General features: G+C 44.4%; 1 protein-coding gene across 4 annotated transcripts in view; it reads left to right on the forward strand.

Annotated features, from left to right (window-relative positions):
- The window catches only part of NECAB2 (N-terminal EF-hand calcium binding protein 2), a 378,886-nt gene extending 355,795 nt beyond the window's left edge, over positions 1–23,091 (forward strand). For all 4 annotated transcript variants that reach the window (XM_068259472.1, XM_068259473.1, XM_068259475.1 and 1 more), the window contains 5 exons: positions 5,960–6,016; positions 12,469–12,581; positions 15,681–15,758; positions 22,375–22,466; positions 22,793–23,091. In XM_068259472.1, coding sequence (XP_068115573.1) covers positions 5,960–6,016; positions 12,469–12,581; positions 15,681–15,758; positions 22,375–22,466; positions 22,793–22,821 — 369 coding nt within the window. In that variant the 3' untranslated portion in view covers positions 22,822–23,091. The remainder of the gene's footprint in view (positions 1–5,959; positions 6,017–12,468; positions 12,582–15,680; positions 15,759–22,374; positions 22,467–22,792) is intronic.
- The last annotated feature ends 4,038 nt before the right edge of the window (positions 23,092–27,129 follow it).

Consider the following 27,129-nt stretch of genomic DNA (forward strand, 5'->3'; position numbering starts at 1 on the left):
TTCCCGATGAGAATTAACCAAGAACAGCAGTGGCAGCGAGCTTGTCACACCCCTGTGGCCTAAGGTGACATGTTTAAATCCATGTTCCAAAATGTTACCGTCTTAGCGGGTACTCCTGAGACCGCCAGGTACAATTCTGTGCTTAGTGATGCAGGACTGTTCCGGATTTCACATTTGCCTGAAAGGATGAGTTAACTTGGAATTAAAATATGCTAAACCAGAACTTAAGTTGGCTATTATTATTTATATAGCGCTGACATGCTACAAGATGTCAGGTCATCATAGTCTGTTTGGTACGTGGGGGTAACGGCGAGTGATATCGGGACAAAGGTGACGAAATCAGACGCTGTCCCCCTTAATGTTCGATGTGCCCCCCCCCCATATGCCTAGTGCACTATATATTACCTATCTGCCACTGCCTCCTAGCTGGCTCCAGGTGCCGTCCTCCGTCCATACATTCAGCCAACGTGGTCACCGACGTACACGTGGGTGCATTTGTGACATCACACACGCCTATGTTACTCCGGGCAAACCACGTGGGGCGCGTGTATAGACAGAGGACAGCACCCGGAGCCAGCGGCAGATGTGGACAGGTAATGTATAGTGCACTAGGCCCCGGGGGGCACATTGACCATTAAGAGGTACAGCATCGGGCCAGCGTCGTGGCGCCACATGGCCGATTCCTGATCGATTTGAGCATGAAATTTATTGGGAATCTACCTGTAATGTATTGGCAGGCAACAGATCTGTCTCATGGTCGATCTGGCCAAACAATGTCTGATGTATGGGCGACTTTAGCAGGTGTCTGTGCAGGGATCACTGGACAGATTGGGGGTCATGGTGAAACCGGGACCAGCTCTTATCTGGGGGGTCCGTTAAAAATGGTGCCAGTTATCGTAGTTAAAAAACGGCGCCCCATAGAGAACCACTATCGCTAGTTATTTTTCGTTTTTGACAGCTAAAAAATGGCGCCGGCTTTAAAAACGATATTTATCGTTTATATTTATATTGCTCCCAGACGATATTTATCGTTTTAACCCTTGCTTTGCTGCCGTTTGGAAAATATCTGCCCGCCGGCTTTAATGTTTAATAGCAAAGCCCCCTTAAAAGCTACAAACACCAAATTTGCAGGGAATGTTGAGAAAAAGTTGTGAACAAGAGGAAAAAAAAAATTTTCAGAAAGACCTTATAGTTTTTAAGGAAAATCGATTTTGAATATTCTTCTTCTGACCGTGGGAAAATTAAACGCCCGCCGACTTTAGCGGTTAATAGCAAAGCCCCTTTAAATGCCAGAAACCCCAAATGTGTAGGGAATGTTAAGAAGAATAGTGGGAACACGAAGAAAAAAAATTGTTCAAAAAGACCTTATAGTTTTTGAGAAAATCGAGTTTAAATCTTCAAAGAGGAAATGTATCTATTTAAATCGCGTACTGACATTTCCATGGAAACTTTTTCCGCCAACTTTAGAAGTTAATAACAAAGTCCCCTTAAATCCTAGCAACACCAAATTTGCAGGATATGTTAGAAAGATACTGGGAAACAATATTTAAAAAAAAATTGAAAAATTTTATTCAATTTTTTTTTTTAATTAAAATTTGTGGGTTATGTTCAGAGTGTGGGAAATGTTTTAAAAAAAATGACGTGGGGTCCCCCCTCCCGAGCCTCTGTAACCCCTTGTCTCCCATGCAGGCTGGGATAGACAGAATGCGGAGCCCCGGCCGACTGGGGCTTCGCACCCTGAGCTATACCAGCCCGCATGGTCCATGGTATGGGGGGGCTTCGGGGGGGAGGGGCGGCCAAGCCTTCCCCTTCCCCCCGGAGCCCTTGTCCAATCCATGGACAAGGGGCTCTTCCCCACCTCCGGTGCCCCAGGAGGAGGTGGGGGCGATGACTCCCTGGGGGCGGGGTTCATGGTGGCATCTGGGAGTCCCCTTTAAGAAGGGGACCCCCAGATGCCCACCCCCCTCCCAGGAGAAATGAGTATAGGGCTACTTTGTACCCCTTACCCATTTCCACAAAGGGTTAAATGAAATAAAAACACAACAACGAGAAAAGTCCTTTAATGTTCTAAATTAACCAGAAATACTTACCTGTAACTTTAAGAAAAAAATCCCACGTCAATTAGGTCCCACGACAGTATCCTCTGTCTTGCGACCTTCTGTTACATCTTGATTGAAGATCTCCGCCGCCCCGACGCCACACACGCCGCCTCCGCCGCACTGCTCTTAGCTATACTTAGTATAGCTAAGAGCAAAAAGCATCTTTAAATTTTAGCTCCAATGGTCCCCATTGGTTCCTTAACAGACCAATGGGGATCAGGAGGATCCCCATTGGTCGGTAAGGAACCAATGGGGAGCCTTGGAGCCAAAATTTAAAGATGCTTTTTGTTCTCAGCTATACTTAGTATAGCTGAGAGTTGCGTCTATGCATCTATATAGACGCATTAGCGCTAGCTGCCGCTGCCCTCCCTGCCTCCCCCCACCTGTCACCCTCACCCATGCTGGCACCCATGGGTGCATTGGGTGTCAGCATGGGTGAGGGTGACAGGTGGGGGGAGGTAGGGAGGGCAGCGGCAGCTAGCGCTAATGCGTCTATATAGACGCATAGACGCAACTCTCAGCTATACTTAGTATAGCTGAGAGCAGTGCGGCGGAGGCGGCGTGTGTGGCGTCGGGGCGGCGGAGATCTTCAATCAAGATGTATCAGAAGATCGCAAGATGGAGGATACTGTCGTAGGACCTGATTGGCGTGGGATTTTTTTCTTAAAGGTCCAGGTAAGTATTTGTGGTTAATTTAGAGCATTAAAGGACTTTTCTCGTGGTTGTGTTTTTATTTCATTTAACCCTTTGTTGAAATGGGTAAGGGGTACAAAGTAGCCCTATACTCATTTCTCCTGGGAGGGGGTGGGCATCTTGGGGTCCCCTTCTTAAAGGGGACTCCCAGATGCCACCATGAACCCCCCCCCCCCAGGGAGTCGTCGCCCCCACCTCCTCCTGGGGCACCGGAGGTGGGGAAGAGCCCCTTGTCCATGCATTGGACAAGGGCTCCGGGGGGGAGGGGAAGGCTTGGCCGCCCCTCCCCCCCGAAGCCCCCCCATACCATGGACCATGCGGGCTGGTATAGCTCAGGGTGCGAAGCCCCAGTCGGCCGGGGCTCCGCATTCTGGCTATCCCAGCCTGCATGGGGGACAAGGGGTTACAGAGGCTCGGGAGGGGGGACCCCACGTCGTTTTTTTTTTATATTTATTTCCCTCACTCAGAACATTAAAAAAAATAAAAATTGATACCAAATTTAAAAAAAAGACGACGTGGGGTCCCCCCTCCCGAGCCTCTGTAACCCCTTGTCCCCCATGCAGGATGGGATAGCCAGAATGCGGAGCCCCGGCCGACTGGGGCTTCGCACCCTGAGCTATACCAGCCCGCATGGTCCATGGTGTGGGGGGGGCTCCGGGGGGGAGGGGCGGCCAAGCCTCCCCCTCCCCCCCGGAGCCCCTTGTCAAATCCATGGACAAGGGGCTCTTCCCCGCCTCCCTTGCCCCAGGTGGAAGCGGGGGGCGACGACTCCCTGGGGGGGGGTTCATGGTGGCATCTGGGAGTCCCCTTTAAGAAGGGGACCCCCAGATGCCCACCCCCCCTCCCAGGAGAAATGAGTATAGAGGTACAAAGTGGCCCTTACCCATTTCCACAAAGGGTTAAATGAAATAAAAACACAACCACGAGAAAAGTCATTTAATGTTCTAAATTAACCACAAATACTTACCTGTACCTTTAAGAAAAAAATCCCACGCCAATCAGGTCCCACGACAGTATCCTCCATCTTGCGATCTTCTGATACATCTTGATTGAAAATCTCCGCCGCCCCGACGCCACACACGCCGCCTCCGCCGCACTGCTCTCAGCTATACTAAGTATAGCTGAGAGTTGCGTCTATGCGTCTATGTAGACGCATTAGCGCTAGCTGCCGCTGCCCTCCCTGCCTCCCCCCACCTGTCACCCTCACCCATGCTGACACCCAATGCACCCATGGGTGCCAGCATGGGTGAGGGTGACAGGTGGGGGGAGGCAGGGAGGGCAGCGGCAGCTAGCGCTAATGCGTCTATATAGATGCATAGACGCAACTCTCAGCTATACTAAGTATAGCTGAGAACAAAAAGCATCTTTAAATTTTGGCTCCAAGGCTCCCCATTGGTTCCTTATCGACCAATGGGGATCCTCCTGATCCCCATTGGTCTGTTAAGGAACCAATGGGGACCATTGGAGCTAAAATTTAAAGATGCTTTTTGCTCTTAGCTATACTAAGTATAGCTAAGAGCAGTGCGGCGGAGGCGGCGTGTGTGGCGTCGGGGCGGCGGAGATCTTCAATCAAGATGTAACAGAAGGTCGCAAGACAGAGGATACTGTCGTGGGACCTAATTGACGTGGGATTTTTTTCTTAAAGGTACAGGTAAGTATTTCTGGTTAATTTAGAACATTAAAGGACTTTTCTCGTTGTTGTGTTTTTATTTCATTTAGCCCTTTGTGGAAATGGGTAAGGGGTACAAAGTAGCCCTATACTCATTTCTCCTGGGAGGGGGGTGGGCATCTGGGGGTCCCCTTCTTAAAGGGGACTCCCAGATGCCACCATGAACCCCCCCCCCAGGGAGTCGTCGCCCCCACCTCCTCCTGGGGCACCGGAGGTGGGGAAGAGCCCCTTGTCCATGGATTGGGCAAGGGCTCCGGGGGGGAGGGGAAGGCTTGGCCGCCCCTCCCCCCCGAAGCCCCCCCATACCATGGACCATGCGGGCTGGTATAGCTCAGGGTGCGAAGCCCCAGTCGGCCGGGGCTCCGCATTCTGGCTATCCCAGCCTGCATGGGAGACAAGGGGTTACAGAGGCTCGGGAGGGGGGACCCCACGTCATTTTTTTCAAAACATTTCCCACACTCTGAACATAACCCACAAATTTTATAAGGTCTTTCTGAAAAAAATGTTTTTCCTCTTGTTCACAATTTTCTTCTTAACATTCCCTGCAAATTTGGTGTTTGTAGCTTTTAAGGGGGCTTTGCTATTAAACATTAAAGCCGGCGGGCAGATATTTTCCAAACGGCAGCAAAGCAAGGGTTAAAACGATAAATATCGTTCAGGCACGAAAAAAAAAAAAGTTTTAAAACGATGAATTTCGTTCAAAAGGTCTGCACTATTTTAACCTTTAAAACGATAAATATCGTTTTAAACATATATCGGGCAGAAGGGGGCGCCATTTTTTTGCCGGCGCCATTTTTAACTAGACGCCTTATCTGGACTCTGCAGAGAACCTAATGCTGCTCATTCATGGTACAGTGATTTTTGATTAGATAATATTGTTTATTTTTTCTTTAGATCAAATATAAAGATTTTCCAACCTGCCCGATTGTATTATGATGAAAAAAACAGGATATCGTTCATTTTTATTGATCAAAAAAAAAAGATTCTTTTGATTTTCCTAAAGCGGACCCAAACCAAACCTTGTTTTCATTCAAAATATTTAGTTGCAGCACTCTGACACATACAAAGATAAATAAACACTCCTTCAAACCTATGATCATTTCAGTGCATGCTTTTCACCCTTCTCTTTCCAGAACAGGTGGCAGCCATTAGCAATTCCTCCTTTGCTGGACACCACCTACTCCATCAGTTTGCTGGATTTTGTCCGGCAATTTGAAAGGAAGGGAGGGGTTTCTCCAATAAATGTAAAATATTTTATATTTGTCATCCTACAGCTGAAAAAAGGCTGCTATTTATTATTATAAGTTAGAAAATAGATTTTATTTCTGAAATGTTGTATTTTTAATTTGGGTCCACTTTAATTTGATTTGATCGTTTTGGGGAAAACTGGGAAGTTTTGGGGAAAACATATGGTTTTATTGTACCGTGTATGGGCACCATAGGCTGCATCCGTGATCAGTATCTGGAATGGAAGTGTAAGAGTTTTTTCTCCTTTCAGACCATATCGTTTGATTTGCACCAAAGACTCTCTGACAGCGAGAATACTGCTTCTGCGGTGAGTATAGGATGTGACAGAAGAAATGGCCTGATTTATCACCATTCCTCGCTCCTTCGCAGGAACAGGCAGGCTGAAGTATAATTACACAGGGACCTTGATGTCATTTGTAGAATTTCTCTCCTAGGCTGAAAATGTGCCAGATTTCCGTGACATTTTATTTAAATGAAGATGTCACAGCCGGTTTAGTGCGTGTCACTATTTATTTTTTAGGACAAAGGATGCCTGCAGGCTTTTCACTTACCTAGCTCTTCCCAGGGGATTACATTAGAAATTTTAATGTATGCCTTCCACACTAAACCAAACACTGCTGTTATAGCTGCAGACGAGGCGCTGATAAAGGGGCAGAATGAATGTAGATCACCTCTCCCCCCACTATCTCCATTTTACACAGCATTGTATAATGTACACTGGGGACAAATTGGAGTACTACTAGTTTTATTGCATTCTATACTGAGTGGGTTTTATGAGCACACATATATATCACTTAGCCCCAGCAGTAAAGCCAGCGGCTTGGCAATACAACCTTTAGAGGTTGGAACCTCACCGCACGCCCTCCTTCAAACGCTATACTGTATTAGCTTTTTATTGGTTTTGGTAATGTTACCTCTATATGTTCTTATATTAGCAACTGCATCACATCCCCCCCCCCCCCCACACACACACACACAATCTTAGATCAAAAGTGTAACGAACGGTGGAGCACAGAGAGGATCTGATTACCGGTGATCAGCAGTATCACTGGGAATACAGATATATACCAAATTATAAGTGATCTGCAGTATCACCGATAATCCGATATACCAGCTAACCTCTGTACACCCGAGTAGAGTGTAGTGTTTGGTGTAACAGTAACACTTAGAGGACTAGGCCTCAGAGCAGTAAGGAGTACTGCACGGATTCCTTCCGAAGACCTAAATTCTCCACAGCGGGAGGAGTCAGGCTGAGAGTAGGAAGGATTATCTGAGAGTGACACTCTGGAGGAAGTGTCACTAACAGGACGGGGAACCGCCTCTAATAGTAAGGTCGGTTCTCGAGGTCGGACAAGCCAGGTCGTAACACACGGACAGATAAAGTACAGATTCAGAAGGCAGAGGCGGAGTCTAAGGTACAGGCAGGGTTCGGCAACAGGGTATCAGATATATCGAGGTACAAAGTCAGGAGGCAGAAGCAGAGTCTAAGAACGAGCCGGGGTTCGGCAACAGAGTATCAGAATGGCAAGGTACAAGATCAGAGTTCAGGAGGATAGTCAGGCAGGCAAAGGGTCATAACAGATAATCACAATCAAACTAGTACTTTAAGCTATCAACAGAATCTAGCTAAGTGTAGGATTACAGCTCCAGCTGGTCCCGGCACACTTAAGGATCTGACTAAGGGTCTGAGTGCTCCCACGTTGTGTTCGCAACGCCAGACAACCAGCAACTGAACAGTCGGCAGTATAAATACACAGTGATCTCTCCAGCACCTCCCCAATTGCTGGACCAATGAGGAGTGGAGCCAGAGTCAGCTGACCAGCCTGGTCAGGTGACTCACTTCTAGCTGCCATATTTTCCCTGCCTCAGCGCGCGCGCGTGTCACTCTCACCCCAGAGGGACTATGCGTCCCAGCCACACCAGCAGCGTCTCCGCTATCCGCCGCGGGAGCCGTCGCACTGCATGCGGCGGCTTCTCCGCGTCCTCTGCTGCCCACGCGGCCTGCGGCGGTTTCTCCCCGCCACGCCGCCATGCTGGACACGGAAGCAGCCGCCCTGCTCTGAGAGCAAGCGGCTGCTTTTCCGTGTTTCCTCACAAAAAGGATGGAATACCTTGGTCACCCCCAGGGTCCACCTCAAAACCTTTGGAGACAGAGCCTTTGTCATGCTGCCCCTACACTTTGAAACTCCCTGCCACACCCAATCGGCTCCACCCCTGGAAGCATTTAAGTCCAAACGTAAAACCCACCGCTTTAGTCTGGCATTTATGAACACCTGACTGTTTCCTCTGGTCTTGTTCTGAGACATAACTATGCGCTTTAAGTCCTATGGGAGAAAAGCCCTTTACAAATGGTATTGTATTGTATTGCATTAGTGGTACCCATTAACAATCCCCTTTCCTGCTTACACCTCTCTGACATTGTGGCTGTCCTGGGCAAATTTTGGTTCTTCATATCAATAGTTATGTATGGACTGCTTGAGGGGGTCCAAAGTAAAACTCAAAAAAAAAAAAAAAAAAAAAAAAAGCTGGTGGCTCACACACTACAAGTGAGATCCTATGCAATTCTCCTTCACATTTGATCTGAACATTATTGTGCCCCCATGCTCTGAAAGCAAAAGTCGATTCTTTGTTGATCAAAACAAGGTGAAAAACTAGAGTTACAGACAACCCAGCAAGCTCATGGTGAACCAAAACTCCTAAGAGTGTGTAAGGGGTTCAAAAAGACCAACAAGCTCTTTTACTAAAATGCTATGCAAAACAGAAATGTGCCTTCTTAAAGGGAACCTAAACTGAGAAGGATAAGGATTTTTTATTTTAAAATTATACCAGTTGCCTGACTCTCCTGCTGATCTTGTGTCTTTAAAGGGAACCAGAGATGAACGATTCACACAGAATAAACATATCAGTTGATAGCTTGTAAAGAATAAATGCTCTACCCGATAATTTTGCCGCTCTGGTGTGCCTTTTTGAGTGTTTTTTATCCATTATTGCTCCAGGAAATATCCAATATGGCCGCCGGCTCATATCCCTTCTGCTTCCAGGTTATGAGGTGTTCTGGATGTGCTGTCTAGCCTCTATGAGACTATAGACAAGCAGGGCTGCTGCAGCCTTTCAGCTGTCTGCTTTCAACTTGATTATTCTGGTATGCTGTGTGGCTGCCTGTAGGAAGTGTCTCTCATAGTTATGAAACTGCATACCGTAGATCAGTGTTCCCCAACCCTGTCCTCAAGGCCCACCAACAGTGCATCTTTTGTGGAAATCCACAGAGGGAGTTAATCAGCTCTGCTGAGACACTAATTACCTCACCTGTGATTGTGTGTGGTTTTCTCTAAAACATGTACTGTTGGTGGGCCTTGAGGACAGGGTTGGGGAACTCTGCCGTAGATAATGACTGGCTGCACAGTGCACACAGATACACTTGTCTGTTTCAGAGCTTCTTTCTCGGCAGCAGCAGCCCCTCCCATATCAACAGCTCTGAGTAGGAAATTTGAGCCAGGAGGGGGCAGGCTTGGGCTTGAAAAGACTCCACAGAAGAGTGACTCAGCTATAATGATTCCAGGTCAAACCTAGACTGACTCAGTCGGTGGATTCTTATCACAGTTGGTAACAGATAGATTAGACTGAGAAGAATAAAACTAAAAGCAGGGTAGGTGTTTACTGTCATGTTCCCAATGATAAATGTAATAAAATACATGAGGGTGCTTCGTCTCTGGTTCTCTTTAATGCTATTAGCCACAGCCCCTCAGCTAGCATGCAGATGAGGTGCTCTGACTGAAATCAGACTGGATTAGCTGCATGCTTGTTTCAGGTGTGTGATCCACTTACTACTGCATCCAAAGAGATCAGCAGGACTGCCAGGAAACTGGTATTGTTTAAAATGAAACATCCATATACCTCTCCATATCCCTCTGTTAAGGTTCCCAACACCTGAAGTGAGAGGGATATGGAGGCTGCCATATTTATTTCCTTTTTTTCCTCTAATACTTTTAGCCAGAGACCCTGAACAAGCATATGCAGATTAGATGTTTCCGACATTGGGCTTAATTCACAAAATTTCTCAAAAATGACTTCTTTTTCTCCAAATTAATAAAAATAACCTTTCAGGACATTTATAAGCAAAATAATAACTCAAAGTAAGTTGTTCCTGATTAGCCTAATTTCAGCGTCTTTTCTTACCTCAATCTTATTATATTTTTGCTCTTTGGGAGTTTAAAAATGTAACATAGGTAAGGTGAAAAAGCTTTGTGAATCATGCCAATTGTCAGATCTGACAAGATTAGCTGCATGCTTGTTTCTGGTGTTATTCAGGCACTGCTGCAGCCAAATAGATCAGCAGGACTGCCAGGCAACTGGTATTGTTTAAAGAGAACCCGAGGTGGGATTTAATTATGCTAGTGGGGCACAGAGGCTGGTTGTGCACACTAACACACAGCGTGTCGCCAGCACAATGTTTACCTCTGCCTGTCTGTTAGCGCCGCTCCCCCGCCTCCTCCGCATCGGCGCTACCCGCCCGCGTCCCTTCCCTCCCGCTGATTGGAGGGAAGTGACGCGGGCGGGTAGCGCCGATGCGGAGGAGGCGGGGGAGCGGCGCTAACAGACAGGCAGAGGTAAACATTGTGCTGGCGACACGCTGCGTGTCGCCAGCACTGCGGGGGGTATAGCGGCACGCAGGGGGGTCCTGGAGGCACACCATGGGGCAACAGAGGCTGGTGTTAGTGTGCACAACCAGCCTCTGTGCCCCACTAGCATAATTAAATTCCACCTCGGGTTCTCTTTAAAAGAAAATAAATATGGCAGCCTCCATATTCTTCTTACTTCAGTTGTCCTTTAAAACGGAAAGTATTTGTAATTATTCCGGTTGGAGTGAGCATATGATGTCTCCCACAATACATATTGTCCCTTTGTTGTCCCTGAAAGATAAATACACCTCACAGTTTCCACTGCAATCCTCTTCCCCTTCCTCCATGACGAAGCTGGTGGATGTTAGAGACTTTGCACTCCTCGCCCTTTCTCTTGAGGATGCCCCACAGATGCTCAATATAGTTTAGGTTTGAAGACATGCTTGGCCAGTCCGGCACCTGTAACCTCAGTTTCTTTATCAAGGCAGTAGTCTTCTTGGAGGTGTGTTTGGGGCCATTATGTTAGAATACTGCCCTGTGGCCCAATTTCCAAAGAGAGGGGATTATGCTCTGCTTCGGTATGTCACAGTACATGTACAATAATTCATGGTTCCGTCAATGAATTGTAGTTCTCCAGTGTTGGCAGCACTCATTCAGCCCTAAACCATGGCACTCCCACCAGCATTCTTGACTGTAGGCAAGACACACTTGTCTTTGTACCCTTCACCTAGTTACTGCCACACATGCTTGACACCATCTGAACCAAATAAGTTCATCTTGGTCTTATCAGACTAGAGGACATAATCCCAGTAATCCATGTCCTGAGCTAGAGTGACCAGATGTCCCGGATTGCCCGGGACGAGTCCCAGATTGCCCGGGACGCGTCCCGGATTCGGGGTCCGCTGTCCCAGGCAGCATGAGGTCCCGGGAAACGTCCTGCTTTTAGCTGCGGGACGTCCCGGCCTCGGGACTCTGGCCACTGTAACTGCATGAACTGGCAGCGGCTTCTATAGACGCCGTGCCAGTTCATTGCCCGCAGCCTCGCTCCAGCCTCCTTAGTCTTCCGGTGTTCCGACACCGGCAGGCGAGCAGGGCTACGGTAAGATGGCTGCCGAAGCCCTGTACTGGAGACTATTTGTGTCTCCAGTACAGGGCTTCGGGCACCATCTTGCCGTAGCCCTGCTCTGCCTGTCAGCGCGGGAGACTGTAGGAGGAGGAGCAAGACGGTCCCAGGAGCAGCGCGCCAGAGGCCGGCCAGGAGCGAGAGGAGACTTCTGCCAGGTGAATAAATTCTTTTTTTTCCCAGGTGAAATGTGCCCCTATTGCGTTTATTTTGTGCTGAAATGTTGCTCATTGCGTTTATTTTGTGCTGAAATGTGCCCACATTGCGTTTATTTTGTGCTGAAATGTGCCCACATTGCGTTTCTTTTGTGCTGAAATGTGCCCACATTGCGTTTATTTTGTGCTGAAATGTGCCCCTATTGCGTTTATTTTGTGCTGAAATGTGCCCACATTGCGTTTATTTTCTGGTGTCTGGGGTAACTGTTGCTGCATTTATTATTTAATGGTCATAGTTGGCTATGTTTGCTGCTTTGGGGTTACGGTATACTATTAAATAGCATCACAGTTTTTGCACACCCATGATTTTGACCACATCATGGCGTAAACACTGCTTTCTTATGCCTCACTGTTACATCATTATGTTAGCTCCGCCCATACAATGTCATGGCCACGCTCATTTTCAGCGCCGCAGCCCCCATTTTTTTGCCGCGGCACGCATCTCCCCATTTTTCGGCGCGCCGTTCTGCAGACTTTCTTGTGCATCATCCTTAGAAGAGGCTTTGTTCCGTGACAACAGCCGTGCAGAGCAATTTGATGCAGCCTATGGTCTAAACACTGACAGGCTGACATCCTACCCCTTCAACCTCTGCAGCAATGTTGCCAGCACTTATAAATGTATTTCCAAAAGACAACCTGTGGATATGATGCTGAGCATGTGCACTGTAGTTCATTGGTCGACCATGGCGAGACCTGTTCTAAGTGGAATTTGTCCTGTTAAACCGCCGTATGCTCTAGGCCATCTTTTGTGAGATATTGAAGTCATGATTTGATTGTCCAATTCTTCTGCTCCTCTCATTAGTACCTCTTCTTGGTGAGACACGAGATGAAGATTTCCCAGAAGTCTGCGGGCGAGTTCTGCAGCTCTCTGAAGCAATACTTGAAGAATGTATCTGGCCAGGGAGAGTGCTTCCAGTAAGTTATTATCAGACTGTAAAGCTTTGGGGAAATGAGAACTTCAACTTTTGTGTCATCTTTACCGAGCAATTCCAGCAGTGGTAGCTCCGTGCCTAGCGTGTCATGTATTTATGGATTAGACATGGCAAGTTTGGGTGCAGAGTATTGGCAGTCATTGCTAATTACTCTGTGGTTGTTTTTATTTTTCTGCTGAGTTTTTGTCAGTGTTTAGACACCTTCTGTTGATTAATCACCAAACCCTGAGTGACCCCTTTCTATGCTAAATCCCCTTTTCTACGTCTAACCCTTATCTCACCTCTTATGTTAACCCCACCTTTGTTGCCTAACCCTAACCTTTCCAGGTGCTAAATCCTCTCCGAGGGTTTGCCACCTCCCTCAAAATTACCCTTGTCCTGATGCCTAACCACAACCTCTCTTGATACTAAATCCCATCCCTGAGGCTTTACCCTTACTTCTACCCTAATATTAACCCCTTTTCTGATGTCCTGATGACTATAACCTTTCCCAATGCTAAATCACCTCCCTGAGACCTAAACCCAACTACCTCCCCCAGTATTAACTCTTCTTCTGATGCCTGGTCTTAACCTTCACTCCTAACGTTGACCCCTTCCTGAATACTAACCACCACTCCGAACATTAACCCCTTCCTAACTCATGCTAACATCCACCCATCTAATACCCTATTACCTCCTGCCCTCCCTGGTTGCTAACTTTATTTTCTCTGATTCTTGCCCTCTACATTTAGCTTTGGTTAAGGCACCCCAAGCTGAATAAACAAAACTACTATAATTAGTATATATGAACAGTCAATATATACTGTATATAATCCTTGGGAATGCAAAGGCTTGCAGTATTATTACTTCTTTATTACAGGAACAATACACAACTTATATCATCTTCAATAAATTCTCTTCAACATATTTAAAGATGCTCTGTACAATAAATCGGAGTACAATCAAAGAACTCATTAGAAGTAGGCTTTACAAGTCATTCAGAAAGGCTTTTGCCATTATAAATACAATCTGTATGCAAACAAGTAACATAGGCAGCAACAACTTGCTATATGTTTAGGCTATAGCACCGGTTTGTTTCGTGTTAATAAACTCTTCCACAATCCCTTTAATTACCCCCCCCCCCCCAAAAAAAAAAAAAAAAAAATATATATATATATATATATATATATATATATATAATATAAAGAAATATAATAAACTTAAACAAAAATATACATAATCATGACCACCATCAAAGGGTCACCAGGGATGCTCATAGTCGTAGTTCAACCGTAGGTCAACTAAAAAGCCCATAGTCATGCACAAGAAAAATGTGTTTTGCATCATTTTTGTAATAAGTGGCAAGTAAACTCCAAGCCTTTGCATTTCCTTAACTGACCATACATGCTAAAGTGTGTGGTGGTTCACTCATAAAGGTCACTGGTTGCTATCTCGTGTATCTCCTAATTATATCTTCATCAATGAAACAAAACTACTGGTTATCAATGCCTAATGGCCCTAACACCACTCCCTCTGGTATATCTATTTATTTATTCTATTCAGCAGACCAGTTGGAGTGGTGACACGGTGTAAATCATTTCTATGAATTGTACACAGAAATCTGGCTGTTTGGATGACTTGGACCTTCAGGTGTGGATGTGGACAACTGGTTCTCTAGTGATGGGGGCTATTTTGAATAGCTTTAATATTTATTAACCGATAACTGCAGTTACAAAGTCTGGAGGAGCACATTAGATAGCCATGTATTTACTGCAGGAATTTCATGTAGTGATGTAATGCTATGTCCCTCTGCCACTATCTATTCAGAATTAACCCCCAGCTCCAGAAGTTTTGTTTCTATTAGATTAGAGTCAGAATCAATGCCATATTGTTTTTGTTGGATTAGCACATTTCAGTCATTAGCACTGATGTACTACTTATACTATATATGCTACTCATATGTCATTATTGCCACAATGCATATAGACATTTGAAATATACCTTAAAGGAGAACTGTAGTGAGAGGTATATGGAGGCTGCCATATTGATTTCCTTTTAAGCAATACCAGTTGCCTGGCAGCCCTGCTGAGCTATTTTCCTGTAGTAGTGTCCGAATCACACCAGAAACAAGCATGCAGCTAATCTTGTCAGATCTGACAAAAATGTCAAACACCGGATCTGCTGCATGCTTGTTCAGGGCTTGTGGCTAATACTATTAGAGACAGAGAATCAGCAGTACAGCCAGGCAACTGGTATTGCTTAAAAGGAAATAAATATGGCTGCCACCATATACCTTTCACTACAGTTCTCCTTTAAATACTCACGTATAAGCCTAATTTTTCAGCACAAATTATGTGCTGAAAAGTTACCCATGGGCTTATACGTGAGTCAGAGGAGCAGAAGGGGTGGTGGAGCAGGTGCAGGTTTTGTTACTGGTAGAGGAGCATAAGAATCTTGCACTAGTGATCCTGCTCTTGCCAGCTGGCCTCCTGCTGTGTCTGTGCCACCATCCCCTGCAACATGGTGTGCAGAGTGAGCTGCGCAAGACTACCTGTGTCCCCTGTCTTGCGTAGCGTGCAAGCAATGTGTTAGTTGTGCAATGATCAGGGATTCTTCCTGTGTGGCAATCTCTGTGTCTCAAATCTATGACACCATCTAGTCATGTATTGAGACACAGCTGTATCATCCTTGGGGCACATCTGGCTACTGTGGAGGGGGCTATACTGGGGAGGGAGCTTATATGCGAGTCAATCACTTTTTCCTGGTTTCTGAGGGAAAAGTGGGTACCTCGGCTCATGTGTGGGTCGGCTTATATGCGAGTACATGTGGTAGTCATTTAAATTGTAATAAATAATACCATCAGTATATATGTCTGTAACCTTGGTAGTGGGGATCTTGAAGAGATAGACAGACAGATAGATATTTAGTGTATATGCGTGTGTGTATATATATATATATATATATATATATATATATATATATATATATATATATATATATACACACACACACACACACACACAGTATACTGTATATATCCATATCCATTCTGGCATTTTTATCACCGGTACTGCATGATTTTTTTTTTCTTTTTGTCTTTCAGTGTTACTGCTGTACGACTTCCAGATTCGGTTACCTATATTGTGTATGAATTTTGGGAAACAGAGGAGGATTGGAAGAGGTGAGTGTCATGGATAAATGCTCAGCATAGAACTGCCGTCACATTTTAATTTACACCTAGTTTTTAGAAGAAGAAAAGAATCACCTGCCATTGACATAACTACAAATCACGAGATAACAAGATAGCGCTACACATACCTCACACATAAGTTCCGAGAAATGATTTTGTTGTGTCCAGACAATCTGGAATGTTTTTCATTTAGTGTTGGTAATGGCTTGGCTCACACAGAAATGGTCAGTGACACTCTTACCAAATTGTTCTGGGAAGGAGTCTACAGTGTCACCACCTTCTACTGCTTTAATGTGAGCAGGACCGGTGCTTCCATAAGGTCAGCCTGGGCAATTGTCCATGGCTCTGGAGCTGGCTGATGCCCCCCCCCCCCCTCCTGCCAGTCACTTAGTGTTAGGTGAGTATGTATATGATGCCAGGTTGAGAGAAGAGGAGGCACCCACAAGGATGAAGACAGAAGGACACAGACTAAAGGGGGAATCGCACTAGCTAGATAGGTAAGATTGGTCCCATAGGAGTACTATTCAGGGGCCTTTGGGGACCACTGTTTACTTTGGAGGAGACTTTGGTGGTCCATTAGCTTGGTCTTGGGGCCACAGTGGAAAACCTGCTATTATCTGAGGGGGAGGAAAAAAACAAAAGGAACCATATAATGCGGCTCCCTTGGAAAAGGGGCTTTGACGTCTAGAGCTTTGTTACCTATGGGTGGGGGTGCAGGTCGGGGGGGGGGGGGGCATTTTAGCCACAATCAGCACTGAATGTGAGTGGTGCTTGCCTTGACTGAGAATCTCCCACAGCTGTGTTAAATGAAAGCGAATGTTGGTTATTAACCTGTAATAATTAAATAACTGGACTTCAAAGAGCAGTGACGACTCTTTCTTCTGGAGTGTTCTATTGTGAGAGGTGGCATCATCTAACCACCATCTGTGCACCCTCAAAAATAACGTAGCAGAGCTTGCTTTGAAATTAAGTTTGCTGTCAATCAATGGATGGATTAGTCCAGGTGTTAAAATTGAGTAACAAGCTTATGCTCTGTGCAGCTAATTACTCCTGCAGTAAGATTGGAAGTTTCATATTTTTCTCTGTTTTTCAGTTTCAATCGGTTTAGGCTTTTAATGGGTAAACCAGAATAGAAAGGAAACTGGAAGAATATATAAAAGTAGAAAACTAGGAGACATTAGTGCGAACTGTTAGGTAACACCTTCTGATGAAAGGGTTAGAGAAAATGATTCACGTCTGGGTTGCTCTGAAACATAACCATCTACATGGCCTATGGGAGAATCCCACTTGGGTTGGGGTAACTGACCCTCAGTGGTCACTCTCCGGAATGTAGACTTCTAGATGAGGGAACAACATCCCAACCATGGGAGTAAACTATAAAATTTCAACCTACCAGCATAGGTGTAAATAGTAATAACTGGTGAGTGGAGGCGCCCAATTAAAATAAAATACATTAAAACTTATTAAAAAGGAGAGGTGGCTGGCTTACATCACACGATGAAAGCCAGCCACCGCTCCGTTTTAATAAGCCTTTTCAATAGGAGAAATTGGTACGCTCCGTGACAGTGGCTGGGTCCTGCCCTGTGACATTACATTGTCTGGGTGTCCACGCTATGATAATGGTAATAATTGGTAAACAGGTGAGCAGCTACTGCAGAACTAATATCCCCTTCCCAGTGATACTTAACCCTCCTGGCGGTCAAATAAAACCGCCAGGGAACAGCGCAGCACTATTTTTTTAATTTTTTTTTTAAAATCATGTAGCTAGCCTAGCGCTAGCTACATGACAGACGCTTTGCAGCTGCATCCTCCCACCCTCTTCGATCGCCTCCGGCGATCAAGCCCGTCCGGAGATCCCGTTCTGAACGGGATTTCCATTAGGGCTTCCCCCGTTGCCATGGCGACGGCGGGATCGTCAAAGGGAGTCCCGATCCACCCCTCAGCGCTGCCTGGCACTGATTGGCCAGGCTGCGCATGGGGTCTGGGGGGAGGGGCGGCATTGCGCGGCGGGTAGCGGCGAATCGGCGTCGAGCGGCAGCGATCGGGCACTGCACGCAGCTAGCAAAGTGCTAGCTGCGTGTAATAAAAAAAAATTGTGCAAATCGGCCCAGCAGGGCCTGAAAAATCCTCCTGCATGGCATAGCCCGAGCTGAGCTCAGGCTTACCGCCAGGAGGGTATAAAAGGGTGGCTGGCTATCCCTTGCCCTGTCTAGTTTCACGAGCCAATGACAGAGAGGTGAGATGACGTTGCACCTTCAAAAATAAACATGAGCCCAAATGGTGTAGTACTTGTGAGTTTCTTGAGGAGTATAAAAGAAGCAGGGTACTCCCAAAAGCAGGTTGCTGGTAAGGGCAACCAACCAAGGAGGCATGTAGAGATTACAAGCCGTTCTCCACTCGGGTGATTGTTGGGATGGTCGTTTTCTGTGGGAAAAATAGGCCCCAGAGACACTTAAAGCTTGGCTGCATTATTTTTCTTGGCACAAATACTTGGCATGAAGAAGTAGGTTGTGCCCAAGAAATGTGTTGCCATTGTTTAATAAATGTGTTCTTACACTACTAATAGTGTCATTGTTTGAGGTAAGCCTCCTCTCTACTATTGTTTTTATTGGCTTTTAACCTTGTTTTATTGATCCAGAGAGGAGAGACAGATGCTGGCACTGCTGCTAATATAATTTAAAGGAAAGGAAATGCAATGTATAGCAAATCTGGTGGGACGGCTATGCACAGCTGTGTGGGTGACAAGACAGATGAACTTTGGATGATCGTTTCACACTTTTGGTGCTTGTTCACTGAAGAGGTCCTTTCAATAAGCGGCAGGGACAGCCTCGGTCTCTTCCCTCTGGATACAATATTGTCTTGTCTTTGGGCTAGAGCATGCAGAGTTTGTAATGCCTGAAATTGAGAAGAGCCTTTGAGCAAGACTGTTCTGTAGGAACTCTGGGTGCAGCCTGCCACTTCTATAGTGCCGTGAGCGCAGGAAATGCCTTCATTCTCCACCACTGGTTTTATTTACACCTGGGGGCATGTTTCCCCCTCTTGCACAATCACAAATAAGATGGGACCAATGGTTGGGATCGCTGAAGATTGGAATGACTATCAAAGAAAAGTGAGCAAAACAGAAGAGAGGAGGAGAGCCAGAAACTGTTATAGCCCGGCGATTTCCTACAATTGTTGGGCAGAGTGCCTGGGTAAGAACCTCTGGGGAGAGCGCTGGAACAAAGACCGCACCAGCAGATGCTGACAGAAGCAGAACACACAATATGTGCAAGCAGTGGTGCCTGAGAACTGCAGACGTAGGCATTTGTACATATCCAGCTTACATTTTTGGAGGTTGCTGCTGCACCGACAGCAGATTTTTGATGCACATATTGCTGTATATTGCCCTCTCTCCTCCTCCTGGCTAGTCCCATGAGATAATACTCTATGGAAAATAAAAAAGGCAAAAATCATCTGCAGATAATCTTTGTTAAAAAAAAAGAAGTTTACAAAAACCTCAAAAGATGTACACAAAAGATATTTATCTCTCAATCTTTAAAATGCTCCTCGGTAGATGATTGTTCGTTAAAGGACAACTTAAGTGAGAAGAATATGGAGGCTGCAGTATTTATTTCCTTTTAAACAAAACCCGTTCTCTGGCAGCCCTGCTGTTCTATTTGGCGGCAGTAGTGTCTAAATAACACCAGAAACAAGCATGCAGCTAATTTTGACAGATTTGTGTCAGAAACATCTGATCTGCTGCATGCTTGTTCAGGGTCTATGGCTGAAAGTATTAGAGGCAGAGGATCAGCAGGACAGCCAGGCACCTGGTATTGTTTAAAAGGAAATAAATGTGGCAGCCTCCATAGCTCTCTTGCTACAGTTGTCTTTTAACTTCTGTGTGCATGCGCATGTGTGAAAAAGAAGGAAATAAATTGACTACAAAAGCATTTTCGTGGTCTTTTGCATGAACTGATCTTTTGCATGTGTACATCATATTTAGAACAATTAGTCTTCCAAACCTTCCTGACAAACCTACGCGGCAGATAAATTCCTCAGTTTGCAAAGATCTTTTTTTTTTCTGATGTGTGTAACCGGCCTTGTACACACGTTCAATTATGATTGGCCAATCACTGACCAATTTTACCACCTCCATGTAGCATAAGGGTCAAAACATATTGAATACTATGATTAGAAGCTCTCATGCTACATTGCTGCCCATAATTATTCATACCCCTGGCAAATTTTGACTTAAAGTTAAAGATAAAAGACTTTTATTCAACCAGCGAGTAATTTTTTTGACGGGTATGACATAGGTGTCTCCCAAAAGATAATAAGACAACGTACAAGAGGCATTATTGTGGAAAAAAACATTTCTCAGCTTTTATTTATATTTGAGCAAAAAAGTGTCCAATCCAAAATTATTCTTACCCTTCTCAATAATCAATATAAAAGCCTTTATTAGCTATTACAACAATCAAATGCTTCCTATAATTGCAGACCATCTTTTTGCATGTCTCCAGGGGTATTTTTGCCCATTCATCTTTAGCAATGAGCCCCAAATCTTTCAGGTTGGAGGGTCTTCTTGCCATCACCCTGATCTTTAGCTCCCTCTACAGATTCTCAATTGGATTCAAGTCAGGACTCTGGTGGGCCACTCCAAAACGTTAATGCTGTTATCTGCTAAGAATTTCTTCTCCACTTTTGCTGTGTGTTTTGGGTCATTGTCATGCTGAAATGTCCATTGGTGGCCAAGGCCAAGTTTCTCTGCAGACTGCCTGATGTTGTCGTTGAAAATCCTCATGTGCTACTTTTTTTTCATGGTGCCGTTTACTGTGATTAGATTCCCTGGTCCATTGACTGTAAAAAAAACTACCCCAAAGCATTAGGTTCCCACCACCATGTTTGACAGTGGGGATGGTGTTCTTTGGGTTGAAGGGATCTCCTTTTTTACCCCAAATGAAGGAAATATGGTGACCAAACAATTCAATTTTTGTTTCACAAAAGACCAGAAGTCTTCTTACTTGTCCAGATGAACATTTGCAAAGGTCAAGCAAGCTTTTGTGTGCCTTATCTGGAAAATTAGTGTCCTTGTTCTGCATCAGTGGAACCCAGCAGTGTGCAGTGTCCGTTGGATTGTCTGCCTTTAGACATTGCCACCAGCAGAGCCCATATTCACCAGGATGGCCTTGCTGGTGATCATTGGATTCTTTATCACCTCTCTCACTAATCTCCTGCCCAGCAAAGGTGTCACTTTTGGCTTCCGACCACGTCCTCTGAGATTTTCCACGGTGCAGAACACCTTGAATTTTTTAATAATACTTTGCACTGCAGCCACTTCAACTGGAAAACATTTAGAAATGGCCTTGTAGCCCTTTCCTGACTTGTGAGCAGTCACAATGTGCAGCCGAAGGTCCTCACTGAGCTCCTTTGTCTTAGCCAGGACTGTCCACAAACCAACTGCAGAGAGCTGCTGTTTTTCACCTGTTGAATTGGTTAAAACAGCTGTTCCTAATCAATCAAGGTAAGTAGGATGCTTTAGAACACCTTGGATTATTTGGAATGGTATAGAACTTTCGTTTTTCCCACAGACTGTGATAGTTTGTGAAGGGTATGAATAATTTTGGACTGGACACTTTTCGCTCAAACTTAAATAAAAACTGAGAAATGTTTTTTTTCCCCACAATAATGCCTTTTGTACATTGTCTTATTATCTTTTGGAAGAGACCTATGTCATTTCCCATCAAAAAATTACTTGCTGGTTGAATAAAAGTAATTTTAAGTCAAAATTTGCCAGGGGTATGAATAATTATGGGCAGCACTGTATTTGGAAGTGGTAACATTGGTCAGCGATTGGCCAATCGTAATAGAAAGTGTGTACCAGGCCTTAGTATTGGAATTGATAAAACCATTGAATCAAAGGACAACCTGTTAAAAACCAGGGCACTCTCAATCTACATATAGCTCAGAACTCGCTCAGGAAATGAGGTTCTCTTATCAAGCACAGGGAAGAGACTGGCGACCGATGGCTCAGGAATTGTATTATCTCCCCAAGTGGTACAAAGCCAACATCCATGAATTCTCTCCTTGTGTTGATGGGGATGACAGTCTCCACACTTGTCCATGTGTCACCATGAGACAGGTTACTACACTTGCTGTGACATGTTAGTGAAAAGATGTGGGGTTAAGAGGCAACAACACACCTTTTGGCATTCTGTGCTAATAAAGCTGAATCTAAGGTGACAGTTTAGAAGCCTGCAGAGTGCGGTCTGGCTTATACAGCAGCCGCTGACAGAGTTTAGAAGTGCATGAAGTGGCATAGAACGCTTCATAGGGCAGGAGTGTAGGTTCTGCCCTGCATAATGAATTGCTAAGCTTCGAGACTCTGCACATTCATCTGCAAGATTCACAGTCTGCCAGGTCATAATGTGATGTATACTTCTGGCATTACTATAATCTGATATTTATACATTATCAAGAGCTTAGGTCCTTACACATGATTGCAGTTCTGTGGTGACGCACATATGGCTATGTTGCAAAACTCCTTTAGTTGTGAACTACAGGAACCGTTAGGACTTCCAGTACAACTGTAGTTCTCTTTTTAGCTGATTTATGGGTCTTCCCACAGGCACCTGCAGAGTGGGCCGTGTAAGCAGTTTCAGCATGTGAAGGTGGATGTCCTCATTCAGCCAGAATCTGTCTCCAGTGTGTCTGTGCCGGGTAAGAAGCGTTGAGCTATTTTTCCTTTACAATGAATGGTTTTAAAGAAGTTGTCTAACATACTTTTTAATAGTTTTCTGCCTGCCCTGATACCCTCGCCGCCTAAATTGGTGCTGTAGCCCAAGAGGCAAACCTGGTGCCCCTCTGCAGCAGCTGAGGCCCCCTCCACAATAGGAGGGGTCGTGAAGGCTCTAGTTACACTCCTTGATGACACGTACTATTTGTTTTTAGAAAGGGACTTTATGCCTTTGTTTTACTGCGAGAGAGTTCTTGTATGGCCATATTGGAGCTGTAGTTATTACATGCATATTTGTGTTGTTTTGCAGCTGCGTGGTGCACCCTGAGCCGAGATTGACAGCGCTCCTCGTAGCAGCGTCCAGATGCTGGCTGTAGCATCGCTGCTTCGCCAAGCCTCCCGTGTCCGTCACAACAGAAGATCTCCGTTCTTCTGGCTGAGATGTCTCCTGATGACTGTGTTCCAAGTGCTGTCTTTTCAGTCCACCTAGTGGGGGAATGTATTTGCTTGTCATAAAGGGAATCCCTCGCACAGCCAATTTATGAAATTTCTCAGAATGTATGTTTAAAGTTTAAAAAAACAAAAAAAATAAAAAAATATATAAAATAACTTGCCTTGAGCAGAATCAAGGAGCCTGACTAGTAACTCCTAAAAATGGCTCCTTTTACGGAACTGTAGCCCTGACACAGTCATTACAGTTGTGCATGTGTTACCAAATAATTTTAACTCCCCTGTTAACTTTCTTACGCTATATAGAAGGATACAAGCTGAATTTTAATATGAAACTGCATAAACCATATTCTTAGTACAAACAGAAAAACTTTTTATTAGTGGACATGCCAAAATAACACATCACTGCAATGCTGGCCTTTACTGTTTGCTATTCTTGTGGTAGAGCTGCTCTGATCTTTAGTTATAGTGTTAAAGAACCGCTCCAAGGAACGGGTTTGTTTTACTCACAGAGGAGGTGGGGCAATGATATCAAGCCTCAACTGCTTCACGTCAGCGTAAGTGTGACGGCATTAAGGGCGGAGCCTTAGAAATCAGTCATGCTAAGAATTGTTTTAGAGATGATGCTTATGGATATAACAATGATACAGGAGCTGCGGCAGCATCTCTGAACAATCTATGCTTCCCAACCTTTGCCGATTTCTTATATGGGCTCAGATCTTGGGCTCCGCTCGCTCTTGCACCATAAAACATACCCGTTCAGGACTTGTTCGCACTAGAAGAGCTTTTCTAAGCACTTTGTGATTTTAAAAAGCTTTTGCTAATATTATCCTATGTGTGTGTTCACACCGGCGCGATGTGATTTTGGGAAAAATCCCCCATAGCATTGCATTAGCAAAGAGCTTTTTAAAATCTCTAGCGCTCAGAAAAGCTCTTATAGTGTGAACAAGCCCTCAGTATGTTTTCGATAATGCAGCAACAGACGCGTCAAAGGATCCAATGTTATAAATAGCAAGTTAAAGCACAAGCTATTTTTAACAGATCCGCTGTGTACACTGCATTAATGCAAAGCAAAGTCCTGACCTGCATGATTTCTCCTGATGGGAGATGCGTTTCTCATATTGGCCAATTGGTGGAAATCAGTGTGGGCTGGTGTACATGGGAAACAAACCATATACACTACTTTGTTACATTTCTGAGGGTTTAGTTAGGATATCTTGGATCTCTGTCGGTTTATTGGCAGGGAGATGAATTTATCCAATAGTGCACGGCAAGATTCTCTGAGCCACCGTAGCAGCGGATTCTTCTTTTGATTCATACTATCTCTTTTTTTAGTATTTATCCTGAGAATGAATTATACCTACTCCTACTGGACCTACTGACCTACTCCAATTGTTGATTTCTTAATTTATTTGTGCACTGTTTGATATCCTATATATGTAAACTGTTATTTATTGGTATGAACGATAATGCTTAGTGCAATGCAGGTTGCTAGAAAAAGAGTCATTCCAAAGGAATTGTTTATTATAGAATACATAAAACATGCCTAATAAAACTCTCAAAAAGCATTTTGCTTCTTCAATTGTAAGCATGATATTCCTGCATGCACGGTTTAGCTAGTACATGCACTGCGATCTGCAGCGCCACCTGCTGCTGAAATCTGACATTATGGCTTACGTAGTTATACCATGATTCTCAGCAATAAAAGCACCACAACTTTTGGTAATATCCACAATACAGTAACCCACAGCAGCTGACTATTTTAGGTTACCTTAACCACTTCACCACTGAGGGGTTTTACCCCTTTAGCACCAGAGCAATTTTCACCTTTCAGCGCTCCTTCCATTCATTCGTCTATAACTTTATCATTACTTATCACAATGAAATGAACTATATCTTGTTTTTTCCGCCACCAATTAGGCTTTCTTTAGGTGGGACAATATGCCAAGAATTATTTTATTCTAAATATGTTTTAATGGGAAAATAGGAAAAATGTGGGAAAAAATTCATTATTTTTCAGTTTTCGGCCATTATAGTTTTTAAATAATGCATGCTACTGTAATTAAAACCCATGAAATGTATTTGCCCATTTGTCCCGGTTATAAAACTGTTTAAATTATGTCCCTATCACAATGTTTGGCGCCAATATTTTATTTGGAAATAAAGGTGCATTTTTTTCAGTTTTGCGTCCATCCCTAATTACAAGCCCATAGTTTATAAAGTAACAGTGTTGTACCCTCCTGACATAAATATTTGAAAAGTTCAGTCCCTAAGGTAACTATTTATGTATTTTTAATTGTAAATTTTTTAATTTTTTTTTAATTACAAAAAAAAAATGGGGAGTGTGGGAGGTAATGATTTAATTATTTGTGTATAAGTAATGTATTTGTATGTGAAAAATGCTTTAGGGTGTACCGTATATACTCGGATACAAGTCGACCTCGTATATAAGTCGACTCCAATATTTGACCCTCTTAAGTTGGAATTATTTAATTACTCAAGTATAAGTCTATCTAGCAAAGTTAATGGCTGCACAGTAGACTTGAAGCCTTGCACAGGACATAATAAAAACATAGAGAAATGCACCCTGTATGTATTAAGAGAGTTTAGTCTGTCTAATTCCCCCTCATCTGTGACTAATAACAAGTTGTAATTTGATCTCTCCCCTGTATCACCTGAGAAGGCAGATAAGCTCATTTGAAAGCGCAGGATGTTAACAATATGCCTGCTTCCATGAAAGCAGGAAGTAGACACACTACAGCTGATACAATTTTTTTTAATGGTTATTATGCTATTGCATATCTTTTAGAGCAGAGAGAAAGATCTGAGATCAGGTCCGCTTTAAACAATACACCCTTGCCAGAGCCCCAGCAGCCAGCGTCTCTCTATCCCTCCCCACAGTGCTAAATCACCGGTGTTCCAACATGTTAATATACCCTACAGAATAACATACAAATACTGGCAACACACTGAAAATCCCCCCTCCCTCCCAGCATAACTCTGTAATGTTATGCGCTGGGAAGGTGCCTCTTTCTGTCCCCTTCCCCGCATTGCTTACGTTATTTTGTACTTCCATCCTTTCTCTCCCCCCTCTGTGCGATCTAATGCACAGTGAGCACTGCAGCAGAAGTGACACAGTTCCCATTGCCAGCGCTGAATTCATGCTGTAAATTTTCCCCTTTCCTTCCTCCCCCGCATCTCCGTGCAAAGATGTGCTGCCTCTCTCTCCCCTCTCTGTGTAATTAATGTTTGGTGCCGTCGCAGCAGAAGCCGACACTTAAGTTTCATTGCCAATGCCAGCACGGTATCCTCCCTTCATGCCGCTCTCTGTCCGTTAGTACAGCTCCGGTTCCCGATGTCATGTGACTTCGTGTCATGTGACATCGAGAGTCGCGCTGTACTATTGGACAGAGAGCGGCATGAAGGGAGGATACCGTGCTGGCATTGGCAATGAAACTTAAAGAGACACTGAAGCGAAAAAAGAAATATGATATAGTGAATTGTTTGTGTACTATGAATAATTACTAGAAGATTAGCAGCAAAGAAAATATTCTCATACTTTTATTTTCAGGTATATAGTGTTTTCTCTAACATTGCATCATGCTCTAATATGTGCAGATTACACAACACTCAGCATTCAAAATGATTCTTTCAGAGCAGTCTGTGAACTAATGACCTCTCCTCAAGCAGAGAAAAAGTAAACAGTTCACTTACAGTTGAGATAATAAAAGTCAGATAACAGCCCTCTCCATGACTAACTTAGTTGGAGAGCTTAATGGCTTGTTTGCATAGAGATAACAACTGGAGTTTCTCAACTCTTCCTGTACTGGAAACAATTAGACTGATGTATCTGATCTTAATGTTTTATTTCTTAGCTGTACTACACATACAAATCATAATATCATAATTTTTTTTCGCTTCAGTGTCTCTTTAAGTGTCGGCTTCTGCTGCGACGGCACCGAACATTAATTACACAGAGGGAGAGAGAGAGGCAGCCCATCTTTGCACGGAGATGTGGGGGAGGAAGGGAAGGGGAAAATTTACAGCATGATAGCTACAACAGAGGGGGAGCAAGAGAGAGACGCCCTCCCCCCACCCTGCTATAAGTGGGATATTTAGAACTGACTCAAATATAAGGCGACCCCCCCCCCACTTTTATACTTTGTGTCAGTCCTAAATTTCTCGACTTATAGCCGA

The sequence above is a fragment of the Hyperolius riggenbachi genome, chromosome 11 (genome assembly GCF_040937935.1).
Source record: "Hyperolius riggenbachi isolate aHypRig1 chromosome 11, aHypRig1.pri, whole genome shotgun sequence".
In the NCBI taxonomy this organism is placed as follows: Eukaryota; Metazoa; Chordata; class Amphibia; order Anura; family Hyperoliidae; genus Hyperolius; species Hyperolius riggenbachi.